Source organism: Arvicanthis niloticus, chromosome 11 (assembly GCF_011762505.2).
Source record: "Arvicanthis niloticus isolate mArvNil1 chromosome 11, mArvNil1.pat.X, whole genome shotgun sequence".
Lineage (NCBI taxonomy): Eukaryota > Metazoa > Chordata > Mammalia > Rodentia > Muridae > Arvicanthis > Arvicanthis niloticus.
The window spans coordinates 3,473,000-3,494,192 of NC_047668.1; the positions used below are offsets into that span (position 1 = coordinate 3,473,000).

Genomic DNA, 21,193 nt, shown 5'->3' on the forward strand with positions numbered 1-21,193 from the left:
TCTCTTTAATGGCATCACTTCTTCAACAATTAAAGGCAATTTCTCAGCATTTGTCTTATTCAAAACTTCCCTGCCTCACTGAGCAGCGCATTCTGCCATCCGTTTGCTGTGTTGTCTCTCAATGCAGAAGAGGGAGAAGAAGGAACAGCAGCCATGACTTAGAAAAGAGCACTGTGATATTTCTGAATAGAATCTAAGAACAAGTAGAATAAAGGTAGAAGAAATGGAGAAGTGGATTAGCATATTTAAGTGAATAATAGTTTTAATAAAGGCTAAAGAGATGACTCAGCAATTAAGCACACTTGCAGCTTTTCAAGCAGACTTGAATTTGGTTCCAAATACTCATATTGATAATTCACAGCCTTCTGCAATTTCTAAATAGGGAAGTGATATTTTCTTTATATGCCTGTGGACTCTTGTATGCATGTGCAAACACACACACAAATAAATACTATTTTTAAGAATTGTTTAAAAGGCTAAATCTTTTCTTTGACATTGTTGCATTTTGTTTCTTGAAATGTAAGAATATAAATGTATGCGTGTATTTATGTGTGTCTCTGTATGCAATTTATATTAAAGGCAAATATACTACTTTGTTGCTAAAGATAGCAGGGATATTGCCAAAGATATGTCAAATGCTGGTTATGAAATGAATGAACAAGGCAAATTCAGAATTTATTGAAGTTATTGATGAATGTGAGAAATGTGTTGTATTAATGTTTATGTTTTCTATACTTGTGAAAATATTCTTTTATACATGATCACAAACTGATCAGTATTGAATTTAAGATCCCTCAGTTACATATCAAGATTCCACTAGGGTTATGAGTGTCTGAGTGGAGATATGCTATGTATATTTTCCTTCTCCTGATTGACCACTAAGGGGTATGTGGCACAGAATTGGTTGGACTTGCAATTTCTGCCTATGAGGCTGAGAAATACAACAACAGAGACTATAGGAAAGGGACACATTTCCCATGAGAAGCCTTGAATGCTGATATTCCACTGGCCCTCAGACAGGGACCTAACTCTTCCTACACTTATCAGATTGTCTACATATGATATTAACAGACAACATTGCAAATAAATCCTAAGGTCTCCTGTGGTCAGAAAAAAAGTTGTTGCATAAATGCATATCTAGTGAAACAGGGTGTTTACCAAGTGTAATAATTACAAACAAAGTTAAAACTGAAGTGTCATCTTAAGAAAAATTATGTGCTGTATGTGATATGTGAGCCTGTCAATGCATGAACACATGTATTCATATATGCACATTCAACTGTCTGCAGACAAAAAGGTGTGTTCAATTTATGTCATGCTCTGTGAAAAATTGAAGGGATTAAATTAAAACTAAATCAGAAGAAAGATGATCACATAAACCAATATAGTAGTAATTCCAAAATTAAAAGAAGAAAATAAAATTACGTGGTGAAAAAGAACAAAGGAGGAATATATGTGTGTCCCAAATTCTTATTTTGATACCAGGAAAAAGAAGATAGAGTAACTGAGGCAAAGCGTGACTGTAGGAATTCTATAGCCAGTGATGATGCCATTGACCCTGGGAGAAAATGAAAACAAATATCACTGACATGCTGAACTTCCATGCAAGCATCACCCATTACATAAATAGAGGGCACAAGCTAAGAAAGTCTGAAGGGAAAAGAAATGAAATGACCTCAACATGGGGGAGCCTAGGCTCAGAGAAATATGATAAAACCTCTGGGAGAGGTGGATAGCCTGCTCCGTGTTCAATAAGAATCTACATACAAGTTGGGAAGCTGTTAACTTCCATTAGAGAGGTCTAATGACCTAGAAATTCCTGTTGAGGTTAAAGAAAGGGAATAAATATATATTTAAAGATTTCTTGTCAGAGGCAAGGAGCAGAAGTCAGGATCTGAACCTGCCATTGGGGTTATTTAAATTATTGACATGAAGGGAAAAGGGAGACTCAAGGTGAATAATTTTGGAAAAGAAAAAGTTATTTCTTCATAAGTATATTAACTAATTTTGTTCAGATTTTGAGGGCCAAACCTTGAATTCTAATAAGACTTGTAGAACACACTTTCCAAACATAATGTTTTCTATAATTATAGATTAGCTAATTAGATATTCAAAATAGATCTTGATATCCTCTGTGTTGAAGGGATATTAACAGTGTACTAGCTGCCACCTTGAAGTTTAAGCTCTCTATGCAAATACTGAACCCAGTGGATGTGATATGCAGCTTTGTTACTAAAATAATGAAACATGAATTAATACTTGTCTTCATTATTCATAACCAAATACAAAGGATAGAGTGACAGATAACAGAAACAAATAGAAAGTGTGAAAACATAAATCTTGGCATGTTAACATGCTGGACAGATGTGCAGCTTTTGAAAGCATTTGCTGCTCTTGCCAAGGGCCAGAGTCTGATTCTCATTGCCTGGGCCATGTGACTCACAACCACCTGTAACTCCAGCTTTAAGGACTCTATCATGCTCTTCTGGCCTTTAGAGGCACTCACACACTTGTGGTATATACTCATATATAGACAGACACATAAGTTTATAATAACAATAAGTGTTTAAATAAAATTACAATAAATATGTAATAAAAGACATATTTTAAAACAGGCAAACCTCCTGCCATTCAAATTAAATGGGAAAAATATTTGGTAAATTTATAATGAAGAAACATAAATTAAGTTCGTATTTGTAGATCTAGAATGATTGTAATATTAAGAGATATTAACTCAGCCCTCAATGGCAATGGAAAGGCAAGTGTAAATGATGAGATAGTGTACTACGTAGTGCCTGGTGTAAATACCCTTTTTCATCTGGCCCCAGAAATGTGATCAAGCACTCAGTTTCTAGGACTGCACACTTCTAGATGAGTTTCTACTTTTTGCTTTGCCCCGCTCCCAAAAATGAGCATAAATGTAATACAATCTCAATGAGGAATTTTTAAAGTTTTGTGTTTGTTTGTGTGTGCTTTTTAGTTTGAGTAAAATAAAATACTCTAGACATTAACTCTAATACAGGAAGCAGACAATAACCAACAATGTGTGAAATTGAATAGCACCAACGGACTAGGATCTGAAAACCTTTCTTAGCAGAGCTTGTAAGCTAAAAATCTTCCCTGTCACATTACTACGATTTTACATAGGAACAGACAAATCCATATAGCACAGAAAATAGGCCAGAAGGAGGTCTTATTATATGGTAGACTTTAATATACAGTAAAGGTGGGATTCAACTGCTTGTCATAGAATGAACTATTAACTAGGGCTGCTGAGTATCTTCACACATCAAAAACAAAGAAATAAGACAAAATCTAGCTTATTAATCATATCACATTCAAAATTCAATTTTAGATGCAGTAAATTTTTATTTGCAATGTGGGGGAAAAGTAGCCATATTTAAGGAATCATTTTTATACAAAAATAGAGATAGTCGATTATTTTATTCAGAATAGTATCTATTAATAAAAATAAAGAAAACATGCATATCAGTGATATACTGAAAATTTTAAAAACGTTTTTAAATGGCAGGACAACTAATTCAGATTAAAAAGAAACAGAAGATCTTCATAAGGAATTAGAAAACAATTAGAAAGTGTACAACCAATGCAACTTACATTAAATACTATAGAAGAAACAAAGGTAATTTTAACTTGACAAGTAAAGAGCCTTAACACATGCACTAACACTTGTTTGAAATCCAGATCCTGTCCCAACTTTATCTCTTACTAACATAACATCATAGAGAACTGCAGCTAACTTCCAAATATGTCTCTGAAAATATCCAGAACCAGCCTTCCAAATGAAGGGTATTATTTTCAATATTGGATTGATTTCTAGACCAGTACATGATTGAGAGGAGGGATGGGATAAGGGATTTCTAGGGAGGGGAAATGAGAAAAGGGGATGACATCTGAAATGTAAATAAATAAAATATACAATAAAAAAAGAAAAAAAGAATTAGAAAGCAAAAATATAGAAGGCTGTTTATCAAAAGCTGCTCAACATCACAATAACCAGGAAAGTGCAATTTAAAATAACAATGACCCATCACCTGATGCAATCAAGTGCATAAAATTAAGAACATGAAAAATGTGACTGAGATGCAGAAAAAAACAGGTATGCTCATGTGTTTTGTGAGGTACGTGTTTCTTTAGAAAAGCAACCAGGCAAAATTAGTTACAATGATTTCCATGCCAGTTTCCCATGTTAAAAAAAAATGTGCTGTCAAAATAAAGTACATATTCATAGACTATGAATGTGGTGCTATTCTATAAAATAATATTAATGATAATAATCCAAATGCAATTAGTTAGCCTCCACAACTTAACAGAGATAAACAATTACTGAAGAAACCACAGAGAACAAGTACTCACTTGGAAACTTCATCCTTTGTGAAGATAGCAATTTTTAGCACTTAACAAATAAGCAATGGTCTAAGCCTGCTGTGGACTCTGTTCTAAAATAATGACTGACCTGGCAAGGCCTACCTACTAATACAACATTGAAGTGATCATCACAGAAAACACCAAAACACTTTCCCATTGGATTAAGGACTCTTCCACAAGATATAACCTATATCTGGCAACTTTTATCAGGGACAACAAGTACCTGTGGTTAGATAGTCATGGGTTCTAAAGAACCTACAACTGTTATTGTGATAAATGGACATAGTTTTAAATCAACTCCTGGCAACTTCTCATTAACCTCATAGGTGAGAACATTTCTGCAACCTTACCAGAAAAGATTCTATTTGCAATAGATGGTGATTAACACAAAGACCAACAACTGGTCTAGGGATAAAGATAAGTGACTTCTGAACTCTCATCCCTAAATTGAGTATCTACACTGCATTCTATCTTCCCAATGCCCCAGATCATTTTGGAAAAGAGGGCAGAAAGATTATAAGAGCCAGAAGTTATGGATGAGCACAAGGAAACAATACTAGACATAGCAGGGCATTTGCACATATGAACTCACAATTTCCTTGATCGTATGCACAAGATCTGTGAGAGTTCATGCCAGACCATATTTTAGTATGGAGAGGGAAGGTAGGCACTAAATCCCACACCTAGCTGAGGGGCTATTGGCAATTAACATGGGAGAAGAGTCAGTTTTATCTGAGAGGGTACAACCTGTTAGAAAGACCATACTCCAGTGGAAGTCCACACATCCAAGAATACATGGGAAGCACAAATGGATTCTATGGGTTTTAAAAAGAAAGAGAGAGAAGCAAAGTTGAGTGTCTAGGAATAGAGATGGTTCTTGAAGGAGTTAGACAAGGGGTGAAAAAGAGCAAAATTCTCAAAAAGCTAATAAGAAAGTAGAAAGTGAAGAAAAACTGAAAGAACTGTACAAGGGCTATTTATTATTCCAGGCCGAATGAAATTTGAAAAACTTTTTCCCTAGAATGATATGCAAAACAATATCACCAAGGATCTGTAAGACATGTAGATACATGTGTTTTTAAAGCCTTGCAGAAATGCAATGGATTCTAATTTGTTTGAGTGGATGACTAACAGCAAAATTTCACACAAGAATGAATCTAAATTTTGTAGATAGTCTTAGTGTTGTAAATGTCTTCCTTTGAGATATAATGTCTTGCTTTAAGGAGCTGGGCTCAGAGTATTCATTTTGTCTGTTTTCTTTTACCAGTTACCAGATAAAATTAGCTGTTGTTCAAAAATCACTATGCAGAAAAAATATAAAATAGTTCTTCTCAAGCATTATAGAAATTTTCTTAATTGATTTATTGAAGCAAACTTGCTTTTGAGTTGGCATCTACAGAAAATGCTAAAATATCACCGGTTTTGATCCCTCACATATAATAAAGTGTTTTGTTCTTAATTTTTAAGAAAGATTTAATTAGCTTTTTTTTTCATTTGAAGGCTTCAGGGTAGTTCAGTTTTATCCAAGTTGTCTTAATTAGCAGACTCATGTATGTACTTTGGCATTATTTCTGGTTATATGCATTCATCCTACAATTATTCAAATCTTGTCCCTAAGCTGGTAAAATAATGTAGTCAGTTTATTGCGTCTGAGTGTATTGAGTTCTTATTTTTCTAGAGAGAACCTATTTGTATATTTTCTCTATAGGATTTCTAGTCTGGAACTTCAGAGGAAAGATGCCATCCAAAACAGTATTTATTGTGTCTTTGCCATCTGGGTTTTCAGATTCATTTGGTTTAATTCAAAGATTAAAAGACAGAAAAATTGGACCAAATGGTGGAATAATCCCCTGTGGAAAACACACTTCTGCTGTGATTATTTCTTAGATTAATTGACTCCTTGGCTTGCCACTACACTTCAGGACTTCAGCTGCTAATGAATAACTGATACTCACCATACATAGATTCATTTGGTGGACATGTGCTTGCTGTTAGTTTACCTGTTTCATGTAACACTCAGTAAGTGTACACTCAGTGAGTAAGTCAGTATTGCATCAAACTGACTTCTAAATATCAATATTCATACTCCCAGCCTCAGTCAAAGAATCCTCTCTTTGCAGTGAATAGCACTGGATGCCAAGACTCATGACTGTTCAAAATGCTAAGAATAAGTGATGGTTAAAGGCCATTTCTAAAGAGGATATTTATATCACCCTCTCTGAGCCACAGAAGTACTATAGAAGAAGTAGTTGGAAGACTATTAAGAGCTGGAACATGGGGAAGGCGTGAAATGCTGTCTTCTGGCCATGACTCCACCACGGCAATCGTGGACACACAGTAGCTGTCTGTTGGGGCTAGGTCTGCACAAGTCTGTCCTGTCAATAACTAGTCATGAATTGAGGAGGGCTCACAGGGCCATACTCCTTAAAGATTAACCATTTGTCTATTGATGAATTCTGTGAAAGGAGACACCATTGTCTTTGATTATATAGCCACTGCTGAGCCGCCAGCCTCATGTACCCATATCCACAGATATCATCGGTTAAACTCTGTGTCACACACACACAAAGAAACAAAAATGTGAGAAAGAGATTGTGGGAAGATGTAAACAGAAATGGAAAAGAGTTAAGGGAGAGGGTAATCACTATACCTTGCATACATGTACAAAGAACAAATTTAATTAGAAACCAACCAAAGTAAAAGTAAAATACAAAGAAAGAATTATGATACTTTAAAATTCTATTAACTTTCAAAAGTGGACTATCTTTGTAAGATTACATAAATTACAACCATTGTTGAATATTTAAGATGTGGGATTTTTCAACAAAGCTATTATTATGTTTTTAAGAAGAGATAATATTAAAATTGCATCAATATTTAGTCAGCTAACAATGGAGAAAGCTATAGAATATGGAAAAAACTAGTTATTTTAAGATATAAAAGGACATCCTTAATATGCTTTCAATTGGCATAGCCTAGGAGACAAGGAACATAAGATAAACCTCCTTAAATGCAGAGAAGCATTGAAAAAGCAGCCTTCCATGAATCAGCATATAAAAATATCCATCTAAAACATGTAGCCCCTAATCAACTGTCATTTACTTAAATGATTATTGCCTGTATTCACCATTTGTGGGAGATGGTGGCTTTTAAAAAAAAAAAAAAAAGTATTATTATTGCTTACAAACTTCTAATTCGTCATTATTTGAATTTAAATGCAAATTTCTCCATACAAGTTAGCAAGTCAAGGGCAAAGCAAGATCCTGTTGATCACCAATTGCCCTATAACTGAACCCTACTTCCTTGTAGAAAATAAGGAAGCGATTGTTATCACATATCTCCCAGTGTTCCTATCTAATTTCAACTCAATAAAGCACAGATATATGACTGCTAAACCCACCACTACATAATATACCATCCAAAGCTCCCATGACTCATATATTCAAAAGTTAGTTACCTTTTTCTCTTACTTTCATATCTTCTCATCATTTACTCTAATTTTCAACCTCCTCAGAACTGGAGAAGTACTATTTAATTTTGTTTTCTTTGTCCCCATCATTTTGCTTCTGCCTACCCCATCACCTTTTCCTTGGTCTCTATTAACACTTCATTTCTTGGGAACACTGGGTACTGTCTATAACTTCTTGGTTCTTTGCTTTTATTCTCCTCAAAATTCCTTGATGATTCCAGGCTACATAAATCATGCCTATGAATCTCAAATCCAAATCTGCAGTCTAGACTTCTTCTGTTTGTATAATCATTTTATTGTCCTTTTAAAAATGTGTACATAAGCATTGCATCAACAATGTTCCTGTCCTATCTTCTCTCTCCATCTCCTCTTATGCTACCCTTCTGAACTCATAATCTGTTCTTTAATTACTATTGTCTTGTGTGTGTGTGTTTTTGTGTCTGTGAGAGTGTGTGTGTGTGTGTGTGTGTGTGAGAGAGAGAGAGAGAGAGAGACAGACAGACAGACAGAGAGACAGATAGACAGACAGAGACAGAGACACAGAGAGAGAGAGACAGACAGACAGACAGAGACAGAGACACAGAGAGAGAGACAGACAGACAGACAGACAGAGACAGAGACACAGAGAGAGAGAGAGACAGACAGACAGACAGACAGAGACAGAGACACAGAGAGAGAGACAGACAGACAGACAGACAGAGAGAGAGAGAGAGAGAGAGAGAGAGAGAGAGAGAGAGAGCATGCATTAAGGGCTAAGAACCTGGCATTGGGAAAATCTGTGTTAGGGCTCATCCCTGGTTATTTTTCTCTCTCTCAGTAGGCACTGACCGCCTATAGCTTTTCTTCTAGGAATGGAACCATGTGGAATTTTACCTATCTACATTGGCATGTCAACTGGTATTGCTGTCATGCTGTTCGTTTCCAGGCAACAATATTTTCAAGATCTTATGGTTCCAGCTTTTCTGTCATATATAGAAGACACTATTTTACAGAGGGCACTCTGGTCTTCTTCTGTCTCTTACAATCTTTCTGTCCTGTCTTCTGTGATTTCCCCTGAGCCACAAGTGTAGGAATTGCATGGAGGCATATCAACAGGGATTGAACACATAACCATCATTTCTTGGGTGCAGTTTGAACATGTGGTTCTCTATAATAGTTCTCATCTGTTGTAACAAGAAGCTTCTTTTATGAGGGGTGAGAGCTACACTTATCCATATAGGGGTGTGTGTGTGTGTATGTGTATGATATATGTGTTTACAGGTAAGTATCTGAATTTAGTCAGAAATTTACTGGTTTAGGAAAATGACAGTTGAAGTTTCTCCTTTTGTGGCTATGGCCTCTTCAATCAAGGGTAGTTGCTTAAGTTTACAGGACCAGGGATGAATTCCTTCTTGTCGAGCATGACTTAAGTCCAATTGGACTTTGTTACTCCCAAGTCTCCAGGTCTTGTTCATTATAACTGGAGGAAATGTAGTTTCCTGACATGATTCACATTGAGCTAAGCTATCAGCTCCCTCCTTTCTCATCTTTCTCCCACCCTTCCTAAAGGCCAGCCACAGCTGTCACTTGTCACTTCACACTTCATTATCCATTCAGTGGTAAAATCTAGATAGAGAGTAACTTCCTTGACTCACTCCCTTCGCTCAGCATCATACTTAGTCATACATATGGCTCATCCATTCAAACTTTCTCTCCATGCTCATTGACAGAATCTTATCTCAATGTATTTTTCCAAGTTTTATAAACTACCACAGAATTCTCTTTTTATTCTTATTAATCTCCTCAACATTACATTGGCCACATTAAATCCTCTCACACAGAAAGAAGCTATTACAGTATTTCTGAAAAGAACGCACACATTCGCCAAAAGACCATGTGACTGATTTCCTATACTATCCATAAAGCTACTAATGCTTTAGCTCATTTCTGTCAAATGTTCTATAGTATTATTATCCTGCCTTCTCTATATTGCAATATATAGTTTATATGAAATTTACTGTGATATCTCACAAGTTTATGCATACTATTTCCTTCTATTTTATTCTCCTGAGAATTTGCTTCACATATCATTTTAAAAGCTTTTACTCTTATTTTATTCAAGCTGTATTTAATTGTCCTTCTCGCTTTCATTTGCTACAAAATTTTTATTGAATTCTAGTGTTTTCTCATCTTTACTCATTTTCCTGACATAAATTATAGGGTTCTTGTAAATTGGAAAGTTTTTACTATGGTGAGTATATTTGCAGATAGGTAAAATTATAAAATTATTATGTATAAAATTGAGATTCAGATAAATGTGATTTTAATAGTAACCCTAATACATATGTAGCTACAACTTATTAATCTTTGCGGAACTTAATTTCTTGGAATAGTAAAAGACAAAATTTTGGTAAAGATGACTTTAGTTGTTCTTCTTGAAGTTTTTTCTAAAATAACTTGTACCAAAATATATACTCAATAAATTGTAGATCCATTACTGTTAGTTTTGGATTCATTTTGGATTTTGAACACCTGCATGTCCCATAGCAATATACATGTGCCATAGGAACTTGGGAAATGTATGAAAGATTGAAGAAGGCAAATATTTCATTTTTCTAAGTACACAAAGTGAAATGTGTGGAAAATTCATACAGTTTCCCAACATTCCCTTCCCATTTTATCTAAAACTGGTTAAAGTGTTGTCATACTATAAATCCTTTTGATGGACTTGTTCCTAAAGTGAATGAATGTAGCAGACATCAGATTTTTTTCTTAGAATGACTTTAATCTGCTAGTGTCTGACATCTTTAATCAAGCAAAATGTTTCAAGAAAATTACTTCTGTTATAAATGGCTAGCTGCCAAAGTTAAGAGTAAAAATAAGTTCCCTTAGATAATTATTATGTTATATATGGGTAACCTTGCAGAAAACTGACACTGGTCATATCACTAAAAGATTTATCTTACTTAAGATTGATTTATTGGATCATTATTAAGTATTTATGGAGCTTATATTAGTTTGTAGAAATAAAAATCTAACTAAAATAAGGGTCCTATACACATATTGAAAGACTTGATAGGAAATATTATAAGATTTAGGCATATTTAAATAAAGTTTTATGTATCCAATAATGCATTTATTGATTCAGATAATTTTATAAGTTAAAAAAATACCCACTGTTAAATATTTATTTGATTCTCTTCCTCCTCCTTCTTTTTAAATCATATGCCATTTACTTTTTCCTATTTTTTTACTGATTTTTGTGAATTTCATACCGTGCATTATAATCCCATTCATTCCCCAATCCTTCCTATTTTTTTACTGATTTTTGTGAATTTCATGCTGTGCATTTTAATTCCATTCATTCCCCAATCCTTCCACACTCCATATCTGCCCTCCACTCTTGTTAAAGGTCTTTCTATGGAAAGCTGTGGTATAAGATGGTGTATCACATAGTATACCTTTTGCATAGATGGTGTAGATGTTCTGGTAGGCCAACTCAAATCCCTGGATTTGGGCCTGGGTGGTAGCTGAGTTGCTTAGCCCACCAGCTCTCCCATGCCCATGTCCCTGTGGCCAGCTCTTCCACCCTGACCAGGTAAGGGGCAGAACCATCTTTCCTGTGCCCATGTCACAGCTGGCACCACTATGTGGTGGCCAGTGAGGGGTTGTCCCAGCTCAACACAGCATTCGGGCATCAAGAATGGCTCAGATGGCATCCCTGACCAAAGAGTTCCACATGACCTTTGGTGATAATATGGGTCACAGCCATCAACACACACACACACACACACACACACACACACACACACACACACACACCACACCTACTGCAGAAAGGGCATATATCCAGACATTGTCCACGGCATCATCAGAGATCCAGCTTTCACCACAGCATTAGTTGACCGCGTAGGTAGGCCTCTCACATCAGGCTATTCATCACCACCTTTGATTCTCTAGGTCTTCCTCTCTTCATACTGCACAAACCAGTCGGCTTTTCTTTATGTACCACTTCTCCACCACACACTTTCTCATTTTTTGTAGCTTACCCCAGTAGAGGGCAGGCCTGCACAACAATGGGGAGAGAGAACCTGTAGATATCATATCCAGAGGTTAGGCATGGCCCCAGGTTGAGGGATGGGGTCACCCACCATCGCAACATTTTTAAACAAGAATTGCTCCTGTCTAAAGGAAATACAGGGACAAAGAAGAAGAGCAGAAACCGAAGCAAAGGCCATCCAGAGACTGCCCCACCTAGGGGTCCATCTTATATGTAGGCACAAAACCCAGACACTATTGCTGATGCCAAGAAGTGCTTGCTGACAGAAGTCTTGAGAATAGCTGAGAAGTCTGATATAGCTATATTCCTGAGAAGCTCTGCCAGAGCCAAGACAGATGTAGATGCTTGCAGCCAAGCATCAGACTGAGCACCTGAACCTCAATGGAGTAGTTAAGAGAAGGACTGAAGGAGCTGAAGGGGTTTGTAACCCCACAGAAAAACAATATCAACCAACCAGACACCCCAGCATTCCCAAGGACTAAACCACCAACCAAAGAGTATGCATGGAAGAACCCATGGCTCCAGCTCATATGTAGCAGAGGATGGCCATATCTGGCATCAGAGGGAGGGGAGGACCTTGGTCCTGAGAAGGCTCAATGCCCCAGCATAGGGGAATGCTAGGGTATTGAGTTGGGAGTGGGTAGGTGGCTGGGGAAACACCCTCACAGAAACAGGGTAAGAGGGATGGGATAGGGGGCTTGCAGAGGGGAAAAATACATTAAAAGTTAAAAAAAAGAATATTTTTCCTGTGTTGGTACTATAATTTCTAAGAGTTTGAGTTTTTTATATCTAGCCTATAAAACTATGATAAATATAAATATATATTAAAGAAAATATAAGTTTTTGTAGTGTTAGAAAGAAGATAGCTTAAATGGCCTTTTTAACTGAGTAGTGTTCAGCAGAAAGATCCACCAATCCAAAGACAACACCTCTTCATAACAGAGCAACTAATGACTTGCAGTTTCCCTTGTAGAAAAATTGTGCAACAGCTTTGACAGTCTTTAGCTCAGGACCGCCATCCTGATTATGTGGTACCTATGTAGCAATACAATACAGTTAAATACTTCCCACTGCTTAATCCTTGCTTGAGAACCATTTGTTTGCAGGCAAACAACAGTTGATCCTTAGAGAACTTTGGTTTTTGTTTTTGTTTGTTTAGTTTAAGGATTTTTTTTTACCAGTTTTTGAACCAAACCTAAGGCTTCTTAATAATAGGAAAGCAGTCTCTCACATTAAGTCCATTCGGGACAAAAATGTTATCTACTTTTTCAGTACATGTTGTTATCAAAATATCAGATGTGCCAAGTACACCTTCTATGTGGTCTAAAAAATTTGCATTTGAGATGAGTTTTAAGGAGACATCATCCATCAGTCAACTAACCAGGTGCCTGACACTCAAGGGACATCTACTGGCCTCTAGTAGAACAATGTTGATCCTTGAATGGTATGATGGTCTTTGAAAACCCTTCATTTGTGGTGAGAAGGGACATCAGTGGAAAGTAACAAATTCTGACTACAGTCTTTTGAGCCTTTGTAAATTCCATACCTACAACATCTACTGTACTTATGAACTGCTGAAGCAAAGGGGCTGTACCTGATGAACCAAAGCTGCAGGACCTCCATGATGCAGAGAAAATACAGGATATCTGAGAGGATCTCCCGTGAGGTTCTGGTATTGACATCTGGCAGGTTTTTTGAGGAATTTGGGGGAAAAGAAATAATTATTAGAATAATGGGATCAGTTTCTTCTGTAATCCATTCATGCCATGATCAATTATTAATGAGAGCATGGATGTACTTACCCACTACTTGAGGGTGGGAAGAGTAGAGGATCTCTGCAACAAAATATGAAGAAGCTGTTTCTATTCGAAAGCATAACAGAAGCTTGGGTGAGGGAAGGACTCAACTGTTTAAAGTAGAACCTTTTAGGGATTTATGAAGTCAAAACAACTTTGAAACTCTCAGTTTCATTAAACAGTCTAGGCCTTAGAGAAGTAGCTTCTTCCTTTCAGGGACCATCACATTTATCTCCTTTGAACTGATACAAAAACTTCTTGATTGGGGAGCAATACATACCTCACAGAAGAGATTCTCTACTTTTCTTCATAGCCAAGAGATAACTACATGTAATCATTCTATGACATTACTTTCAGGATATGATATTACACTCCATATATGAAAAGGAACACCTGTGATTTTAGTACAGAAACAGAGCTAGAGATTGCTGCAAATCACAAGCCAGTCTGCTCTACATAGAAAGTTGCAGATCAGCTGGGGGGCTATATAATACAGGAGAAGCCTATCTCAAACAATAAAAGAAACAAAAGTACAAAATATCAATATTACTTTTCGTTGAAACTGTTATGTCTTTAAGTGAAGAGGAAAAGAAAAATCTCAGCGTCTAGAAGAATGGAGACTCCAGTAAAAGGAGCTATCACGGTTTGTTCAAAATGAGAGCCTAGGACTATGGGATTAGATGTGATGGAGAGTAAAACTGAATGTGTTTGTGGATAGAGGAAACCAAGTAAGGATGAAAAGCAAAATTTTATTGACATGTGAGCATTCTCGCATGACAAGCCCTTAACACATTTGGAGGTAGCGGGAAGATAGGATTCCCACTGAATGAAGTTGTAACTGCCACCATTGCAGAGCAGACTGTTAAAAAATTATATCCTTAAAAAGGGATTTATGTGTTCGCTATGATGAATATAAGATGAAGTCCAGAAATAACAGCACTTGACCCTATTCTTTATAAATGCTTTGAGTGTATTGCACTGACTATGATAGTACGAATACACTCATAACTGAAGCATAGAGTTCACTGAGAATCTCATTGCCCACAGTCCTTTCAAGACAATATTGATGGACAGGAGATATTACATAATTGGACTTTTCATGGGGAGTGGGCATGACTATTTCTCAAGGTCTTACTAGATGACAGGGATTAACTTTGACATGCGGGGTGAGTATACTTATCTGCATTATCAGCTAATTGGAATGCATCCAGCACTCTAGGCTCCGAAAATACAGAGACCTTAGGTCATATTTTAACTGGGAGAAAAATAAGTACATAGTCACTCAGTATATAAAATATATACAGTTAAAATAAATCAAATTTGTATAATTAAAAGAGTAAATTTGGACAATTAGCAAAAGATGATGGTTTCCGGGGTAATTTCAGAATGTTTTTATAATGACTAACTAGGCAACTGAATTACTTTGTAGCAGCATTGTGAGTATGTTCTATGGTGAGTCAATCAACAAATTCTTTCTAAGAACATAGATACATTTACTTACAAAGCAATATTATGGAGAAAGGAAATCCTTGCAATATCTTTAGAGATGTCACTTGCAGGATCTGTGTTGTCCCTGATGCACAGATTCTTCAGTGTGCATGTTGCCACAGTATTAGCATGTCACTGCATATCCCACATCACATAGAATGATAGAATGATAGTAGAATGATAGAATGGTCTTTTGAAATGTCAATATAATCTTTAAAGCTAACATGCGGTGAGGACTCGGTGCTTTTTCCAGGTTCAGTGAAATTCTAAATCACTGATCATAATTAAATGATGATGTACATTTGAATAAGAATTCATGGGTCCCAGAAACAATGATTGATCTCATTTACTACCACCGTGTCTACTCACCCACTGAAACCAATGCTTTTCTTCCTGCTTTGCCACTTTTGAGGGCCCAGTTCCCAGAACAGGACAAACTTTTATTAACTGACCCAAAAAGACCCGCTTTAATCTTTAAGCCATAGCCATTAGTTACTCTAATATCCTGTGTCAAGAAACAGCACATAGAAGAGGCGTGAACCTGACAAAAACTCACAGCATCTACGTTCTACAAAAACAAAATATACCCAGACAGGAAAGAATGACTACATGCCTACTTACCCCAGTGAAGGGACCTGTCTGTCTTTCTCTCTCTCTCTCTCTCTCTCTCTCTCTCTCTCTCTCTCCTTCCTTCCTTCCTTCTTTCTTTCCTTCTTTCTTTCTTTCTTTCCTTCTTTCTTTCTTTTCCACATTTGATGGTTAATAAGTCAGACATCAAGCATGTTTCAGAAAGGTATAAGGACCAAGACCTCTACTCTTTCTGGAAAAAAAAAAAAAAAAAAAAAAGTTATAATGGCCGCACTAGGAAACCTTCCTGTGTCACAGGATACACTAGGCTACAGTGTAGAGCTTCTCAGGCAGTAACAGTACAAGAACATGGATCCCACCACAGATTTTTGCAGACATTTCTTCCAGAAAAGAAGACTACCAAGATTTCTGGCTTAGCCTTTCTCGGTTAGAAGCATCACATCGTATAAGTGGATTTCAGTAATTATTCTAGTTGAAAGCCAGATTCCCTGCTTAGGACAGCCTACATTGCTTTTACTGCTGAGAGTATTGCAGCTTGTACCCATCAGCAAATTCCCTCTCTAGAAATCATTGCAATCCAAACAGTGTTTGTACTTACAAAGACCCTGGTCCTGGTAGGAAACAGAATTAATTAAACAACACTGTTGGCTTAGAAGGTGTTAACCAATATATATGCCGTATCACAACATTTCTTTGTTTATTATTTTTATATTTCACCTGTGTAAAATACTTTTATTCAGTATTTAGGAATATGTAAAATATAAACTTAGGAGTATATGAATATACAGTATATGTTAAGAAATATTTAGGAGATAAATGTGTGTTGCTTAAACCATATGTACATACAAAATATATTTAGAATGTATATATACTCAAATATGCATAGTTATTTATAATCTATTTATAATATTTTATATGCTTATATGAGTCTTATTCAGGATTATTTCATTTTAGTTTTGAAGAGAAAAAGAAATCATGGGTGATTCTGACAGAAAACTTTGCCAGTAGAATGTTTAGGAAGCTATTATTACGAGGTTAAATTGTCAGAAGGCTAGTGACCCATGACCCAGCTTTCATTCAGGACACTATACAGGATGCATAAATGACTGTTAAGGCCTAGATTATTCGCATCTGAGCCTGATCACACCACCTCCCAGTAATAAAAGATCTAAGAATGCATGTAAAAGCAGAGTATTGGAAAGGATAACACCATTGTTTGGGTTTGAATATGAATGTCCCCTAAGCTCATGTGTTTGAATACTTGTTCCCAGCAGATGGCAGTGTGCTGGGAGGTTGTGGTAGCATTAGGAGGTTGAGACTTCCTGGAGGCAACCTGGAACTAGGGGCAGGGTTCTGAGGTTTTATAGCCTCATCTTTCTTTCCATTCTCTCTCTGCTTACTACGAGAGGATAAAATGACACCCATTTGCCTTCAGCCTGCCAGGATATTCTCACATTCCTGTTGCCATGATGGACATTACCCCGTCTGGGACCATATGAACCCTCATTCTTATGTCGCTTTTATCATTATATTTTTCCACAACAATAAAAAAATGAAAGCAATATTGCTATAAACTATTTAGAGAATAAGAATAGTTATGTCACCACTGTTATGTCACCAGCCACTTGTTACTGGCCAATAGTCAAAGGACTGTTTTTACAAGAAAGAAAATTAAATGTTCACAATCATAATACAGTTAGTCCCTAATTCAAGTGACTGAGCTGAATTCACTTCATCAGTCTGATGTTGGATTAGGTTTATGTGAAGAGCTAATCATTATGTGAATATTTCATAGACTTGAAAATCCCCAAATATCCCAGCTTATTAAGATCAGACAGCACATGTCTCTACATGGCCAGTAGAGTGAATTTGAACTGACAGTCCTTAATCTTTAGCAGAAAGCAGCAGTTGTTCTGTAAATTTGCACTACTAAAATTAGAGGCCTGTGAGATAGCTGTGAAAGGATGCTAATGTTGGAAGAAATTAAAAAAGAAACTTATAATGTTGCAAAACAAGAAATCAAAGTAGGACTGTCATATAATTCACATTTTTAAAGGACTGTCAACTGAATGGAGGGATTTTACATCCCGTCTTTTTATTTTTTTGTCTCTATCACTAGCAATAAATAACTTCACTGGTTGTGCTGAGTATTTATTATTTTATACACTAAAGGAATCATTTCTCAGGAACTGTGACTTTTTAAACATGTCATATTCCATGCACTCACATTCTCCTTGTTATGTATATGGGCACACTGTAGCTTTGCTCTAGGCTTTGACTTAAAAGCACTTGTGATCTGGAGTCTTTGGTAGCCTGAACAACTGACCAAATGCCCCATTTGCACCTTTATAATGAGAGTTGAGTACATATAAGGTCATGAGATACAGACAAGAAAAAAAACATGGATTCGATGGAAATTAGTACGAAGAGACCATAATAGTGACAATTATATATTAATACTAAAGGCTAAACTGTGTTAACTATTTACTCTGTACCCATGGTTTTATGAGCTATCTCATTAATGAATCTAACAACAGCCTGAATAATATGGGACTATTTTAACTGATAAGGAAGATCATTAAAATTAAATTATCTTTTAAAGTTTTATATAGCTGAAAGGACCTTTAGTGAGTTGTGATAGTAATTAACAACAAGTGTTTACATCATTCCTGAGAGTCTGTGTTGGGTTTATGGTTGAGGATGGGGCTTCCAGCTTGTCATGCTATAAGGCAGGTGTGTTTGTTAAAGATTTTTCTTTTCTTAAGGAAAATCAACCAGGCTATCTTACATGAAGTGTTGGCAAACTATGATCCCTCAGCCAAATCTGATAGGAGTAGCTGTGTTTATTATAGTGTTTCTGCAGCTTGGTGATGTCATCCACCTTCATTTACCTGGTGCCTTGACTTCTGAGTAGACAAAGAAATGAAACTCCAAGCTCTAAGTGAGTTGGCCTTTCTCTAAGGCCTGTCCCTTTGAATATATAGTTATAATGTTGCACATAAGCCAATACTCAGCAGAAGACGTCTTAATACCTTTTCATGGTGCCTTCTCTTAGCACATTTGAAATTAGCAAATATACTGTGATAAAAAGAGAAATTTTCACACAGTTCAGTGTCATATTTTGTTACTATGAAGATTATGATAACTTACAAATACTTGTTTTATATAAATTTGTTATCAGATATCACTAAATGAAAAGAAAAGGTCATTTGGGCTCTGTGATATTGAATTCTGTGGTTGACTTATTTTCATTGTTTTGAAATTATTTTTAACTTTTTAAAAAATTGAGATTGTAATTTAATTACATTTCTCCTTGTTATTTCTTCCTTTTAAACTTTACCATATAACTTCCCTACTCTCCTTCATATTCATGGCATCTTTTGTTATTAATTGTTATTTTCTGCATGCATGCATGTACATACATACATACATACATACATATGTACGTGTGTGCTGTGCATGTGTGTGTATGTGTGCGTATGAGTGTGTGTGTGAGTGTGTGTGTGCGTGTGTCTGTGTGTGTGTATGTCCCTAAAAGTAACCTATTGAGTACATATAATGCTAGTTGTATGTGTGTTGTCAGGGCTGACCATATGAATTTAGTTTACTTTTATGAACTGTTTTATTATTGGCTTTTGACAAGGAGGTTAAAAATGTAAGAACTTCCGTACTATCTCAACGAGTCTGAAGACAAAACTATCAATTTTTATAAGTTGGAACTTTTTTTAAAATGAGTTTAGTAAGTTTAATTAAGTACTTATAGCCACTGCTGTCATTAGAAGCGTGCATCATTAACCAGGTGTTGCATAAGTGTGCAACACGTGACAAATTGTGCATCTTGTAATGTTTTCACTTGCTTGTTTTTATTTTTTCTAGACTTGGATGATCCAGTAGTAACTGTTCATCAAAGTATAGGTGAAGCTAAAGAACAATTTTACTATGAAAGAACAGTGTTCCTCCGATGTGTGGCCAATTCCAACCCCCCTGTACGCTATAGCTGGAGACGCGGCCAAGAGGTTTTGCTACAAGGATCTGACAAAGGAGTGGAGATTTATGAGCCCTTCTTTACCCAGGTAAGAGATTGTGAACAGTATTCCTACCCCATCTGACTGTGATAATTTCTTGACTCTGGCAACATTCAATATTATAGCCGTTTGAAAAGACATTTTCTTCAAATGTACTCTTTTATAGAACAATGAATGTTTGATTGAAAAGCCAGCACACTTAGATATAAAAGAAAATTTGTTTATATATAATAAACTTGAAATGCTGATTCCTTAAAGTCAATGTACCCAGACATATTTTTTATCCATACGTTTACCCATTTCCTTTGTAAAAGCATGACTTCACACTTCAATGACAAGTTTGATTGAAAACACTTTTAAAAGAATAATTGTATATTCCAAGTTGCAATGACATATTTAATCATTATTCCTTTCCTTGTAATCACCATAATTAGATACACAGATAGAAAGATGAAAGAGAAAAAGAGAGAGAGAAAGATAGAGAGAGAAAGAGAGAGAGTAGATAGATAGGCAAAAATACGTGTCCATAAATATAACCTGATGTGTCTATTTAGTGTTGGTTGTACACATATGTTATCAGGGTTGACCACTTGATGCTGGATCACCAGTTAGGGACTTCACCACTGTGGAAGATTCATTCTCCCTATCCCAGTAGTTAGACCTTGCCTGTAGCTCTGGTCTAAGGTTAGGGTCAATGAACTCTTTCCACTTCTACACTCTCATGACTATTACTGTTGTCTTTGGGGTTTGTTTAGGCAGCCATATTGTTAAATCATGGGAGTGGTTTCCCTTTTATTTCTAGAAAACACATTTCATAGCTGAGTCCTTGATTTAATGGCTCTCCCTGGCCCTCTTCCATAATATACTCTAAGCCTTTCTTAGCTGTTAGGGTTGAGCTATAGATGTACCAACTGAACCTGGGGATCCATGCTCAATGCATTTTGACTAGTTGTTGATTTCTGTGCTGATTTATACCTGTTGCAAAGTTAATCTTCTTTGAAATACACTTATTTCTACACACACACACACACACACACATACACACGTAATGAAGGTAGTAATTATAATAGTTTAGTTAAGTGGCATTAGTAAGTTTTGTAAGATTGATGACCTCACTGTCTCACAATAGTTGGCTATGATTCAGGTACCAGGCATAGGATCCCTCATGGGAAGCACCCTAAAATCTAATTAGAGAGCTGTTGGTACCCTGTAAGTTATGAATGTCACTATTATACTTTTATGTGTTTTTTGTTTGGCTGGTCATTGATTTGGTTTATAGGCATCACAGCTGTATAGAAATAAAGGTTTTCTTTCTTCCTTGGCAGATTGTACAGTATTTTCATATACTATAAAAGCAAATTCTGAAGGTGGAAGCTTTCCAGTTAGATCCAGCTAGATT

The 21,193-nt window shown here is 36.1% G+C and overlaps 1 protein-coding gene across 2 annotated transcripts in view; it reads left to right on the plus strand.

Annotated features, from left to right (window-relative positions):
• The window catches only part of Mdga2 (MAM domain containing glycosylphosphatidylinositol anchor 2), a 730,093-nt gene that overhangs the window by 449,351 nt on the left and 259,549 nt on the right, over positions 1 to 21,193 (plus strand). For both annotated transcript variants that reach the window (XM_034514333.2, XM_076941824.1), the window contains one exon: positions 19,646 to 19,842. In XM_034514333.2, coding sequence (XP_034370224.1) covers positions 19,646 to 19,842 — 197 coding nt within the window. The remainder of the gene's footprint in view (positions 1 to 19,645; positions 19,843 to 21,193) is intronic.